Genomic DNA, 15,437 nt, shown 5'->3' with positions numbered 1-15,437 from the left:
GAATTTCGTGAACCATACTAAAATGTGCACATTTAAAGTGCATACTTAATGCGCACATTCGTATGTCGAGATTCCGAATGAAGTATACCTCGACCTGATATTAAGCTTTCCAATGTTGTTTTCATGATGTACGTTTTCTTGGAGCACCAGTACTGTATTATATTATGTTTGATTCTTTATTATAGCATAATGCCATACATGCTAGAAGATGAAAACGAGCACTTGAAATGCAGCGAAAAGTTGAAACTAGCCAGTACTGTGGAATTAAACACTTCGTTTCAAATACATTGACTGCCTCTGCAGGAAAAGGTTAATAAAAGTCAAATTTCTTTAGCAAACAGACAAAAATAACTTCATTGTTCTGCAAGGCAATTAATGGTTGATTTTCAGAAAGGTCAAAATAAAATAAAATCTGAAACTAATGACATATTTTATCCTTCCATAATTATGTGAATGTATTTTAGTTCACTTGATAGCTCCTGGCCACAGATATCCGTTTTGTTTTCATTTGACGTGAGAGTAAACAAAGGGGAAACAGCAAAATCACTAACTGTAAACACGAGTCAAATGGAGACTACCCACTGCGCATCTGCCCCGAATCTACGATGAGCGAACCGGGTCAACACAAAAAAAAAAAAAATTGAATTTTCAAACATATGTTCATCTTGTAGCGCACATTTTTCTGAAAAGTCTGAAACATTAAACAAATGTGTTTGAGGAAACGTAAGACATATTATTTGGTTTTCAGTGTGCCAAAGGGCAGTGCCACGCCTCTTCATAAAGCATTCTTTTGCTGCATGTCACTGTATTTCGCTCTGTGAAATTGAAATGTGCATATTTTGTAATGGATGCCTTAAAACTTTTATTCATGCCCGTGGAAACTAAAATGTCCTGTGGTGCCTCTCCTGATCCCAGTTGCCTAGTTTGACAGCCGTTTTTTAGAAAATTTGCACTCTTTATTGCCTATTAGCTAATAACTTGCTGTTTTGTGCGATATAAAATTAAATGTAGGATACATAAAACCAATAAAGATAAGAGATAAGCACGATATTACATATTTCTTCAATCCTTATTCCTAGCATTTTTTTTCCTCTATAATCTTGCTACAGCTTTACACAGCATGTTTTCCTTTCTGTGAAAGAATCTATTACCTCATCAAAATGCGTCAAATGCTTTGCTATATGAAAAATCAAAATGTCGTTATCTAATACTGAAGAAGCTGTTAACACAAATAATACCCAGGACTGGTATGGTTTCTCGATCTGATTACGTCTATTTTGTCACTGTCTGCTAGATAAAACAAAATAGCCCTTTCTAATATTGCAGCAATTTTGTAACACACACCAAATAAACCAGACTGTTTTGGCAAAAATGGCCACTTTTATGACACGACAGAATATAGTTCACGAAGTCCAATATCAAATGCCTATTATGCCTACTACAGGCAAAAAGCTTTATGTTAGGAAATAGTTTCACATTTCATTCATACACACCAGTTTCTCAACAATGAGATGGAAAACTAGTATCACAAAATTTTTATAAATTTGGAATCGTCTTATTCTTCCATGATTTGTGATTCCCCGTTTCTTCTCCTTCCTCGTTCTAACAAACAATATTGTTATCACCAATTCTGTAGCTATTCCTGCCACTGTCAAAATTTGTTCACTGATTAACTTCACTAACCCTTACAGAATCACAGGTTTTGTTATCCTGCAATTATTTTCCGGTTAGGCGTTATTACATGTTTGTACAACACGTTTTCTGCATTACTTCCAGAATAGAACTTAAGTGGCTGCTAGCCGGGGACTGTACAACCGGTCATTACTAGTGTAGCGATCTGGCCACAAATTTTCTATAGAAATTTCATGTTCTTGGATACACCAAGAAGATAATATGTAATCTTTCTTACCTGTTATTCTTTTATTTCCATTCTGGTAGCCTGAATCTGTGGATTTCAGTAGTAATTATAACAAAGCTGATCATTCGCAAACCCAATCAACCACATAATCAGACAGCCATTGGCATTCATCCCTTCGGTTTTACTCCGCTCAGCTCGTATAGCCCCGTCCCCTCTTGTCTGCGGAAGTTTATTTCTAGATGCGACAAGGATTCTCCTGACAGAGACATCATGTACACTATGCAAGCACTCAAAAATCAACTTATGATTCATTCAGAAATCAACTTAAAATGTGTTCAAAAACCAAAAGGGAAGCGTTTCAAAATCATATGAATGATCGATAGACAAATGTGCACTGGGTGCTAAGCACTTTGTGAAACAAGTTTTTTTCTTCAAGAATATGAATTTGATACCCCCTTTTCCCGGTTGCATCTAGCTGCTTGCTGTGACTGCTTGTACAGACAACAGCCACATTTCTGTAGCGAGAAGCAGGAGAATCTACTAGTCAAATGTGACTCAACGGCACATGCGCATGAGGCCGGTCATAACTGCTAAAACAAATCAAACGTAAACAGTTGTGACTTCAAGCTCATCAGAGGCAATTTGTTGTTATGAAGGATTGCATAGTCTTCCTAAAGCCTTTGATACATTTTGCTGTTGCAGACGTTTGCACAAGCACTGGTTGTCGTCGTCGTATATGGTGCATTTCCTTTGCAATTTACGTTATTTTAGTTTTTTTTCCTCTCGTTTATGTTTTATTGTTGAAGTTTTATTCTGCAGTAGCGGGATACAGTAATATCCTTTGTTAGAGTATCATTTCTTACCAGTCAAAATTACAAATATTTAACTGAAAACTAAAACACTGTAAAATTCCAAGAATTCTAAAAAATTCCCAGGTTTTTCCTGGTTTTCTCCTGGATGAAAAAATTCCCAAGTTTTTCCCGGATCTCCCGGGTTGTATACACCCTGTAATATTTAGCAATGAAATGTGAATATTCAACAATTTGCAGAAATAGTCTGCAGTCGGCTGACTATTGCATGGTCTTCAGGCGCTGATTGCAAATAACTTTATGGTACTTCAGCATATCAGATACTAAACAGCTCTTTTCAATGTTTTGAGTTCATTTATTACAAGTAGGAACTGTACATGTACATATAAGACCTGCACTTTGTCAAGGTTTTTGTTTCTGTTGCTAGAGGATGCAAGCACAGAGTTCCATAAGCCACATTCGGCAACACTGCCATCTGGCCACCTGAACAGTCAACACTAATCACTTGTCTCACAGACTAAATTTATCGCAATTGTGTTTCGTGTCACTACAGATACTGTTCTACAGGAAGTGCGCAAATAAGTTTCTGTGTACTGCTGACATAACTTACTGAAACCTCACAAATTCTTGGTCTAGGTATATATAACTAGGTAACACAATGACTTTTTCAGATTAGTGACCAATAATTTTTCCAACGGAATGGTCACCAAGTTGTGACTCAAGGCATAAACAGACATAAATAAATAAAAAAAATTAATAAATACTTGGTAAATGGGAAGAAACTGAATAATGCATAACTGATGTCAAAATTGTTAAAGACATATCAATAATACAAACCTGCAAATTTTGTAAATCATGTTTCTGTGGTACATGTGCTACTTCTTTTCTTTGATTACAATTAACAGACAATACTGATGAATCTTCACTAGTACACTGACTTAGTTCAAGAGCATGATTGGTTATCTCTGATAAATAACGAGTAAAAATGACCTAAGAGAAAAACAGAGGTGAAAATTAATTTTCAATACACACATCATTAATTTCTCTAACAGAACCTCCCAAGAAAAATTTTCTTACTTGTGCTTTTAAAATATTCATCCATGTGCCAGACAATTTTGGTTTCTCACTGGAGTCCCACTGTATGTAAACTCCAGCTGCTGCAGCCAACTCTGCAACCACATCTTTCTGTGTCTTACTACCAGAAAGTCTGACACTTGTGAGAAATGCAGATGATAACGATACATCAGCCCATTCAAACACCTGAAAATTAATGTTAAGGTAATTAATGATTTTGAAATAATGTGGCATATGATTTTTCTGGGAAGCAGAATAAGCCAGTTTAAACTACAACCTCTGACAATAAAGTTCGGTGAATAGTCCTGTAACATTAACGTAGATGAACTATGAACTACAGTTACCTTACAGTCCTTCGAAATAGTCACCCCCGTAACCATGCACCACTGAGCTCTGTGATATAAGTCCTGGAAACTTTGCACGAAGACTTCCTTTGGGATGGTGTTCAAAAGCCACATCACATTTTGCTGGATGTTAGGAATATAGTCAAATCTCTTTCCTTTCACAGCGAGTTTGAGTCGAGGGATTAGGAAGAAGTCTGGAGGCTTCATATGCGATGAGTATGGTGGATGTTCAAGTTGCACCACCCCCTTTTTTGTCAGGAACTGTTTGACGATATTGGCTGTGTGTGGGCGAGTGTTGTTATGAACAAAAAATCAGGAACCTTGTTGTGTGTACTGGGGTCATACCCTGCACAGACGTTGCATGAAACGGTCAAAATTTCAATGTACTGAGCAGCATTCAACTTCATGCCCTCAGGTAGAAATTTCTTGTGGATAATGCCTTGACTAGCAAAAAAGGTGATGAGCATCGTTTTGATCCATGATTTTTTGGCTCTGACTTTTTTGCAATGAGGTGATGTTGGGGAATGCCATCCACGCTTTGCGGTTTTGTTTCTGGGTCGTACTGGAAACACCAGGTTTCATCCTCAGTGACAATAAGATTCAAGAAATTTGGTGCCGCATCCACTGTTTGGACAAAATCCTGTGAAGCCACTAAACGTGCCTGCTTCTGATAGTCAGTCAAGTGATGTGGCGTACAACAACATGTTTTCCCCTTCCCTAATTCCTAGGTACGGATTTGTCACACAGATTCACGGTTCATCTGCAGATCATCCATTATCATGTGCACAGTTAATCAGCAGTCGTTCAATGATTAATTTCCTCACTTTCTCAACGTTTTCATCACTGATGGCGGTCACCCGGTATGGGGGTTGTCAGAAACACTTTCCTGGCCTCCTCAAAAACAGGTAAACCACTCATATACACACTTCGTAGACAGTGCTTGGTCCCCATAAAAATGTGTCAGCATTGCATGCCCTTCTTTCGGTGTCTTGCCAAGATTAAAACAAAACTTGAAATTGATCCTTTGCTCGTCCATTATCCAGTTCTCAGTTCAGAACCAACGCACTAAACAAGCACTTTGTCCAACAGGTCTAACATGGAACACACAAAAATGCTCAACAGAACTATAGTGGGGGCAGGTTGTCAACACCAGCCACTACACAGGTGCAGCATTCTGAGTCGCCAATGTTGCCTGATCCACCATTCTGACTTCATTCAGATAACTTTATTTTCAGAGGTTGTGTGTTGACTTTAATTCCAGTCAGTGTGTACTAACACACTGTATTGGGCAAAAAGTGTTTGGTTTCAATGTTTCCTTTTCTTTTTTCTTAAATACACTGTGACATTTACACAACAACAAGCAACATATGTCAAAGAGGCATGAAGTCTACTTCATTTTAGGATATGCAAATGATTTCACCAGAATCACATAGAGTATTTTGAAAATGCTGTGTACATTATGTGTATGAGGAAACATTACACAATGGGGTTTTCATTCAGAAATCACATTTCAATTTTAATTGTTTTTGAGAAGATCATGTTACATCTCGTGTAAGAAGGAGAAATGCCTACCAGAACGTGTCAAATATGACAGTGGCAGGATCTTGGCCTATCAAGACAGCAGTACATTGTTCTGCAATATTGCCACAAAGAGGTCATGATCCTATGACCATCAAGCTGCAATGGAATAGATGGTTTCAGGAGGGCAGTACTCAGTGCCATACAGAATCTAATAGGCTCCACACAACTAGAGCCCGAGAGAACTGACATGCTATTCGATCAGCCTGGTAGTATAGTACAGCAACATAATGTACCTTGAGTCCAGAAATAGACTTTCTGCATCAAAACAACATCCACATGGACAGTACAATGATGTCTTAAGCACCACAGTCTGTCACCACAGAGACCAATGTTGTGGCTTCTCTTGATGTGGCAGCAGAGTGGTACATGGACAGAAGGTGCACACAGTGACAACAATGGACACAACAATGGCACCATGTCGTCTTTTCAGTTGATATCTGGTTCTGCACACACAATCATGGTGGACATATCCATGTGCGGAAGCTTTGAGAAGAATGAACTCTGCCAATTTGTATTTATCATTGTCATAAGAGCCCTGTACATGGCGTGATGGTCTATAGAACCATTGGGTATACAACAGGATCACCTCTAGTTCACATGACCAATAGTTTGGTCAGCAGACGTTAAGTTTCTGATATGTTAACGCCAGTGGTTTAACATACTCTGAGATATTATCTTTCAAGAAGATAATGCAAGATATGTTGCCCGTGATGTCCTTACCTACCTTGATACAGAGGTCATTCAATTGTTGCCTGGACAGCATGTTCTCCCACCTACTGAAAACATCTTGTCCTGGGTTACTGAGAGACTGGTACTCCTTCACTACGACTGATGAACTCTTGCATAAAGCTGAATCAGTATGGAGTGAGGAACTCATATCCGTCATCAAACCTCATTACAATTAGATGCCCAGCCAGATTAGTGTTATTACTGCCAGGGGTGGCAGCTCTAAGTGATAAATTTCAGAAGCCACAGAAGTAATCATGTATTCTTCATTCTTCCCACTATACCATACATGCATAATAACTGAAATTTGTGCTATCTATTCTGGTGTTTCACTTTTAATGACTAGCAGAGAATTCAAATTAAGTGTAAGTGCCACTTTTTAAGGTGTTCCTTTTGTTACTCAACACCACTGAGTCCATCTGCCCATAAGCACATAAGAAAGGATTTATATTCTCAGACTACACAGCACATAGGGCATTCATTTAGTTTTTTTTTTCATTTGTTTAATTTACTCCAGTAATAATGTCAAAATTCCCATAAGGCTCTATCAGAATTTATTTTGATGACAAATCAGTTCAATACTGTGGAGTCTCGCCACCAAGCACCATATACATCTACATCTACATTTATACTCCGCAAGCCACCCAACAGTGTGGGGCGAAGGGCACTTTACGTGCCACTGTCATTACCTCCCTTTCCTGTTCCAGTCGCGTATGGTTCGCGGGAAGAACAACTGTCTGAAAGCCTCCGTGCGCGCTCTAATCTCTCCAATTTTACATTCGTGATCTCCTCGGGAGGTGTAAGTAGGGGGAAGCAATATATTTGATACCTCATCCAGAAACGCACCCTCTCAAAACCTGGCGAGCAAGCTACACCGCGATGCAGAGCGCCTCTCTTGCACAGTTTGCCACTTGAGTTTGTTAAACATTTCCGTAACGCTATCACGGTTACCAAATAACCCTGTGGCGAAACGCGCCACTCTTCTTTGGATCTCCTCCGTCAACCCGATCTGGTACGGATCCCACACTGATGAGCAATACTCAAGTATAGATCGAGCGATGTTTTGTAAGCCACCTCCTTTGTTGATGGACTACATTTTCTAAGGACTCTCCCAATGAATCTCAAACTGGTACCCACCTTACCAACAATTACTGCTCCAGTGTTTGTTCGGCTATCATATAATCATACAATAAAGGATCCTTCTTTCTATGTATTCGCAATACATTAAATTTGTCTATGTTAAGGGTCAGTTGCCACTCCCTGCACCAAGTACCTATCCGCTGCAGATCTTCCTGCATTTCGCTACAATTTTCTAATGCAACTTCTCTGTATACTACAGCATCATCTACGAAAAGCCACATGGAACTTCCGACACTATCTACTAGGTCATTCATATATATTGTGAAAAGCAATGGTCCCATAACACTCCCCTGTGGCACGCCAGAGGTTACTTTAATGTCTGTAGACATCTCTCCATTGATAACATGCTGTGTTCTGTTTGCTAAAAATTCTTCAATCCAGCCACACAGCTGGTCTGATATTCCGTAGGCTCTTACTTTGTTTATCAGGCGACAGTGCGGAACTGTATCTAACGCCTTCCGGAATTCAAGAAAAATAGCATCTACCTGGGAGCCTGTATCTAATATTTTCTGGGTCTCATGAACAAATAAAGCGAGTTGGGTCTCACACGATCTCTGTTTCCGGAATCCATGTTGATTCCTACAGAGTAGATTCTGGGTTTCTACAAACGACATGATACTGGAGCAAAAAACATGTTCTAAAATTCTACAACGGATCGATTTCAGAGATATAGGTCTATAGTTTTGTGCAACTGTTCGACGACCCTTCTTGAAGACTGGGACTACCTGCGCTCTTTTCCAATCATTTGGAACCTTCCGTTCCTCTAGAGACTTGCGGTACACGGCTGTTAAAAGGGGGCAAGTTCTTTCGTGTACTCTGTGTAGAATCAAATTGGTATCCCGTCAGGTCCAGTGGACTTTCCTCTGTTGAGTGATTCCAGTTGCTTTTCTATTCCTTGGCCACTTATTTCGATGTCAGCCATTTTTTTGTTTGTGCGAGGATGCGGTCTTCCTCTGTGAAACAGTTTTGGTAAAAGGAGTTTAGTATTTCAGCTTTACGCGTGTCATCCTCTGTTTCAATGCCATCATCATCCCGGAGTGTCTGGATATGCTGTTTCGAGCCACTTACTGATTTAACGTAAGACCAGAACTTCCTAGGATTTTTTGTCAAGTCGCTACATAGAATTTTACTTTCGAATTCACTGAACGCTTCACGCATAGCCATCCTTATGCTAACTTTGACATCGTTTAGCTTCTGTTTGTCTGAGAAGTTCTCGCTGCGTTTAAACTTGGAGTGAAGCTCTGTTTGCTTTCGCAGTAATTTCCTAACTTTGTTGTTGTACCACGGTGGGTTTTTCCCGTCTCTCACAGTTTTACTCGGCACGTACCTGTCTAAAACGCATTTTAAGATTACCTTGAACTTTTTCCATAAACACTCAACATTGTCAGTGTCGGAACAGAAATTTACGATTTCATCTGTTAGGTAGCCTGAAATCTGCCTTCTATTACTCTTGCTAAACAGATAAACCTTCCTCCCTTTTTTTTTATATTCCTATTAGCTTCCATATTCAGGGAAGCTGCAACGGCCTTATAATCACTGATTCCCTGTTCTGCACATACAGAGTCGAAATGTTTGGGTCTGTTTGTTATCAGTAGGTCCAAGATGTTATCTCCACGAGTCGGTTCTCTGTTTAATTGCTCGAGGTAATTTTCGGATAGTGCACTCACTATAATGTCACTCAATGCTCTGTCCCTACCACCCGTCCTAAACATCTGAGTGTCCCAGTCTATATCTGGTAAATTGAAATCTCCACCTAAGACTATAACATGCTGAGAAAATTTATGTGAAATGTATTCCAAATTTTCTCTCAGTTGTTCTGCCACTAATGCTGCTGAGTCGGGAGGTTGGCAAAAGGAGCCAATTATTAACCTAGCTTGGTTGTTGATAGTAACCTCCACCCATAATAATTCACAGGAACTATCCACTTCTACTTCACTACAGGATAAACTACTATTAACAGCGATGAACACTCCACCACCGGCTGCATGCAATCTATCCTTTCTGAACACCGTCTGTACCTTTGTAAAAATTTCGGCAGAATTTATCTCTGGCTTCAGCCAGCTTTCTGTACCTATAACGATTTCAGCTTCGGTGCTTTCTATCAGCGCTTGAAGTTCCGGTACTTTACCAACGCAGCTTCGACAGTTTACAATTACAATACCGATTGCTGCTTGGTCCCAGCATGTCCTGACTTTGCCCCGCACCCGTTGAGGCTGTTGCCCTTATTGTACTTGCCCGAGGCCATCTAACCTAAAACACCGCCCAGCCCACGCCACACAGCCCCTGCTACCCATGTAGCCGCTTGTTGTGTGTAGTGGACTCCTGAACTATCCAGCGGAACCCAAAACCCCACCACCCTATGGCTCAAGTCGAGGAATCTGCAGCTCACACGGTCGCAGAACCGTCTCAGCCTCTGATTCAGACCCTCCACTCGGCTCTGTACCTCATAAATCAAGTGCCATAATAAGCACTTGCCCAGAAGAGGTGTTTGTAACAAGGAATTAAATGAAACTGTCAGGTTAAGTGACAACATCCACTCACAGTTTCTGTTTCTAGGAGAGGGAAGGAGGGGAAGACAGACAGACGACAACACGATTTTAATTTAGGTCACAACAACAGTTTACTTTTACTCTGAAGTCCATGAAGTTTAATACACACAAAAAAGAATACAGTAATCACCAAATTTTACTGGAGACATTTCTATGACAAATGACACTTGGCAGAAAAACTGATCATATATTTTGCTTAATTAATGGAAAATTTGTTTCATTTATTGATGCATATTACAATACTACCCTCACCACAGGATTAAGCAGCAGACATATAAAGACTGATATGCAGCCAGTACAAAATGAAGAAAACAAACTATTTTAATAATATATTGTTATTTTATGTTACTAACTAATAAAAAGTATAACAACTCAGATATTGTTTTTAAGGCAAAATACGTGTTAAGATAAATATAAATAAGTAAAAAAAGGAATCTTATTATATCCCTACAGCATACCAACATCTACCTTGGGGGATTAACTGCTGCAAAATGTATACATAATACACAACAGTATTTGTCACATATGTTTTCAGAACTTTCTTCCTGCAGCACTATATTATCAAAGAAAGAGGCATACAAATACAACATAAAATTGTTATAATGTTGTTGTTGTTAATAATATGAATGAGAATGAAAATCAGATGAAAGTATACGTGTGGTAAGAAAGATTGTAGAAGGAGAAGGGGTTGGGGGATGGGGTGGGGGTGAGGGTGGGGAGGGGAGGGAGGGAGAGGAGGGAGGGGAAGGAAGGGGGAGAGGAAGAGGGGTTGGGGATTGGGGTGGAGGTGGGGAGGGAGGGAGAGGAGGGAGGGGGAGAGGGAGGGGGGAGGAGGAGGAGATGATAATGCAGACAATGTAAAATAAAAAATAGGTTGAGTGATTGAGGTACAGCTTCGGATTTGGTTAATAGTGTGCTTTGGGTGTTTTGCTGAGTAGTTGTTTCTATTTTATGCACAATATTCTGATCACTCACTTAGCTGTCTTCTTCAGATGCTGCAAGTTTTGCTGTTATCAAAGGGAGTGGTGGGCATTGGGAATCAAATTTGGCTATTAAGAGCAGCAGGAGATCAACAATAGTTCAAAGTTTGGTTGGAGTACTGACAGCGAGTACACGTAAGAGCAGAAGTCACAACAGCTGAACAAGACAACAGGGTTGGCTGCCAAAATGGAAACAACAAGTCAGCAGAACTCTCGGAAGCACAACATTAATTGACTATGCTGAGAAAACCTGAGATCACTACATATTTGCTTTATTGCAGTTGTGATGATTATGCAGAGTTGCTTGTTAGCACTGCAGCACTATCTTCTTATTACAGAGTTCTGTGAGCATGTTCTGCTGACACTGGCCCCATGCAAAGTAACGACAGTTTCTTTAAACCAAATGCTTTTATAGCATTTAAAAAAACACTTGGGTCTTGTGACTCATACTGCCATTTTAGAGAAGCAGAACTTCCTCAGAGGGAGCTTTTCCAAGAAGCAGAAACTATACTGTAGAATTATTCCTAAAATCAATGAAAATGTTGTTACATATTCCTAAAATTTGGATCAGCCACCAGCACTCACTGCTTTGTGAATGCCGTTCTACAATAGCAAAGTGTGACTTATATAATAACATAAAACTTTTAATTTTTTATAACATTCCTTCTTCTACGGTCTTGGTACATGCTTCATATGAAGGAACCAACTTTTTCCAGCATTTTAGATTAAATGTATTTCGTCTAGCATGTATACAAGATGAATGAATGTATCATGAATGTAAATGATGGAACGATGAATGTCAAGTCACTCATGTAAATCCTGTATTGAAAACATTATTCTTATATCACACATGAAGAACAAAAGGAAACAGTACTCACATCTTTCATTTTCCACGTTCCAGGAAGCAAGGATGATGAGGCTTCCCATGTAAGGATATCTTTTCATTCTGCATCTGCAGGCTTCAAACACTGAGACATAATAAGATTGCTGAATTACAATCACAAGCTCAACAACAGCAGCATACAGTGCATATTCCATTAATAAATTCTTAAGTCTGGACTGCAATAAAATCATTATTTTCGTTTTGTAATGCATTTTGGTGTGAGCTAAATTCAGATCTGTGGTAAATAAAAAAAATTAATTAACACAGTTACTGCATATAAAACGGTGCCATTATTAGACATGTTCATTATCAGGTGTTGCCCTTTGACTTTAAACTACCCACTGTGCTCCTCCTCCAACAAGGCAGCACTTGTGATCTGAGAAGAGGGTACTGACTGTCCACTGAGAGATAGACAGCAATGAGCTAGTAATAAAGGAGTTGCATTTCTTGTCAGAGCACTAAAAACTTAGTATGGGCTGTGTAAGCAGCAGCAATGTAGGGGACAACTAGGGTGTGCTGTGGGTCTGCACATGGGTGGCCATGCAGAGTGTGTGCAAGCTGTTCCTGGAACAGTCAGCATATATGGACCATCACTTATGAATTTCTGCAGTGGGTATATTGTGAGACTGATATGAGCAATCATTGATACAGAGCTTCTATAACTTATTTTGACCTTTTTTATATCTTAGTTTGTGGAGTTCTTCCAATAACCTTTCTGGTGCCAGTTAAGTTATCACCACCAAAGTGTTGATAACCTTAAAATTATAGAAACACTACTCATCCTATCTATTCCAATATAGTTCAAGTTTCATTTATTAGTTTGTATGAAGTCAGTTTTAAGTTGCTTGCACTGTTACAGTTTTGTCTGAGAGTTTTGTCTTGTAGATAAAGTGCTCTAACGGTTCACGAAATGCAATTGGTCACAACTGATCCTAACCTACAACTCCCCATCCTTACTAGTTTGCTGGTTAAATACCAGTAAATATTTTTGTAACACTATATGGCTGTTCATTTCGCAACAGTCTGGCAACAACTGCCAATTACTATGAGCAGTTCTTAAGGGCAATCAGGATGGTATGGTTGCTCTCTCGCCTGAGCGCTGAGAGTTTGATGGGCTGGTGAGGACAACAGAAGTCCATCGGAGATGATGATGACAGCAGCAAGGTAGTCTGATGATAGGAAAACTCTGTATTATTCATCGAGCTAGATCAGTTTCAGGTGTGTACCCTTCATCTGGTGGGCAGAGCCCTCTGTGTATCCACTGCATCTTCATACCAGTGCAGTAGAGACAGCTTTTGCTGAAGGTCACACACACTGCTGATCGGCAGTGCACTTACACAAATGCGGTGGCAAGAACAGGCATCTGAAATTAGCACAACATTCTTGAAGGCTGGAGTGACTGCACTGCCAAAGACTAGATGAGGCTTCACTGGATTCCATGGACAACCCAAAAGTGTCAAACCTCAGATCCTGAGGTGTGTGGCAGGCGGCTGGCTGGAGGAGACTGCTTGACTCAACGCAAAGGTCTGCCACTCTCCATCAAAGAACTCTTCATTGACCCCTTTGATGACTCTCTGCTGAAGTTAGTTGCTGGCAGGCCACCAGGGTCATTAATCTACAGTGTTCTTGCATTGAGTTATTTTACTGTTGGTGCACTGGAATGCACTGTCAACTGACACTGTTCTACATCAGTGAGTCCTGCCACTAGCTGATATAAGATGTGGAATGGTTTGCAAGTGGTTACGTCATCAGCTGCATGCTGTCAACATGGTAAAATTGGATCATTTTGTCCTGAAATTCCTTGGTGTCATGATAACCTGTCTGCACTGCAATCGACCTTCCTTCTTCAGAGAAATTCAGTCCCAAAATTTAGGGTGGTCACATTCTGGTGAAAGGTGGTTAGAGCAGATACTCAGATCCATTTAAGAAAGACAAGTCTCTCTATAGTTTTTTTAGTTCTGGGCACTGGTTTGTTCTGAAAGCTATGTATATACGCTGTGAACAGATACTAAGACAGCTGATACACACTTTGAATCCAATGGTTACTCTTGCCACCTGTTTACACTTGGGTCCACTTACTGCTTCATGTGAAACTTACTATGCTGTCCCAGAGAGTCTTTAGACAAAACTAGTCCATAAAATGCAGACAGTCCACAAAATTCACTCATCCATTCTGCAGTAGTGTTAAGCCAGCTCAAAAGGATATAGTTTTGGGATTCCTGGAAGTTTTTAGAATTATGTAATCTCTCACCTTAACTGGTTTGATCTATCTAAAAGCATTGAAAATTACACAATTGTACACTTGCTCATATCTACGAATATTCTCTTCAAATATGTACCTATATTCATCAACATATCATATTCATTATACTCTCCACTTTATACATCATCCTTTTAACTGATTATTTAAAATCAGCTACTTAAACTACAAGAACATGAATTTAGCCAGAAGGACTTAAAATAAACCATTTACAAGAAGAATCTGTGATCTATCAAATTTTAAATTTCACCTTTCTTTGCAGGGAGAACTGCTCACCTTGTCAGGCTTCTTAAGCTCTGCAATATTCCAATGTGTTTTATCATCAGCTACAGGTGCTCTACCAGCTTCAACTTGTGCCATCTTACACCAACTCCTTAACCACATATATTCTTTCAGCTCCAACCTGTGCTACCTTATTTCAGCTAATATTAGCACTTTCTCCTCATCACATTTTTTCCCTTCAAGTCTCGCAAAGTTCTATTATAATCACCTGCACTGGTTCCAACAGTTATCTCAGGCAGACTCTGCTACCATGCCAGCTTAATTCAAAGAACTGGGTGCATAGCAACGCTATCATGGCCAATGACCCATCTCACATCCATATGGTTTCTCAGCCTTATACTACACAGCTTTGAGTCTGATGTTGCATTACAAAAAGACAAGAAGTTTAACCACGAGATTCTGCTGCAATGGTGTAATATCTGTTGAGGCTTTAGTCTACACTGCATCACAGATTTTAATTACCTAATTAGACAAAAGGATCGCAGAAGTAGTAAAGAGCACAAACACAAAGGAAGTTGAAAAATTCCAGACACACACTCTCTGTAGACATCAACTCACATATCTGACAGAGTATCCCTGGAGGACTCTTAAATTTATAACTATTTAAACTTGCCTACACTTCCCTGGTATCCACGGTTAACCACGCCATAGCCAAGTACTTTCTCTATATGCCTGGCATAATACCCTCTTTGTTAGAATGTTCTGGATACTACGTTGTGTGATTCAGTACATTAAGTCACATGACCTAGTACATTAGATTGAGAGCACAGAACAGGTTTCATAGGATCGTCCCTCACACATTTACTGGCACTACAACAGTGTCTATGATATATAAACATGAGAAAAGAGAAACAAGGAACCCACAAGCAGTTACACTCTCTCCTTGGCTAACTATTTGCTTAACTCTTTCCTGAACTTCAATACTGGCAGGCTGTTGGGCCTGAGTATTTG

At 39.7% G+C, this 15,437-nt stretch overlaps 1 protein-coding gene across 6 annotated transcripts in view; it reads right to left on the bottom strand.

Moving 5' to 3' along the window:
* LOC126277415 (zinc finger protein 583-like) overlaps positions 1–15,437 on the bottom strand; it is a 92,945-nt gene that overhangs the window by 65,109 nt on the left and 12,399 nt on the right. For 4 of the 6 annotated variants that reach the window (XM_049977362.1, XM_049977358.1, XM_049977357.1 and 1 more), the window contains 3 exons: positions 11,940–12,029; positions 3,745–3,927; positions 3,505–3,657 (listed from right to left, as the gene is read on the bottom strand). In XM_049977362.1, the coding sequence (XP_049833319.1) occupies positions 3,505–3,657; positions 3,745–3,927; positions 11,940–11,948 (345 nt within the window). In that variant the 5' untranslated portion in view covers positions 11,949–12,029. Of the gene's footprint in view, positions 1–3,504; positions 3,658–3,744; positions 3,928–11,939; positions 12,180–15,437 lie in introns of all 6 variants that reach the window. The other 2 variants (XM_049977359.1, XM_049977360.1) reach the window with 2 other exon arrangements.

Source organism: Schistocerca gregaria, chromosome 1 (assembly GCF_023897955.1).
Source record: "Schistocerca gregaria isolate iqSchGreg1 chromosome 1, iqSchGreg1.2, whole genome shotgun sequence".
NCBI lineage: Eukaryota > Metazoa > Arthropoda > Insecta > Orthoptera > Acrididae > Schistocerca > Schistocerca gregaria.
The sequence above is the reverse complement of the archived record's forward strand: the minus strand, read 5'-3'. Positions and strand labels throughout refer to the sequence as shown.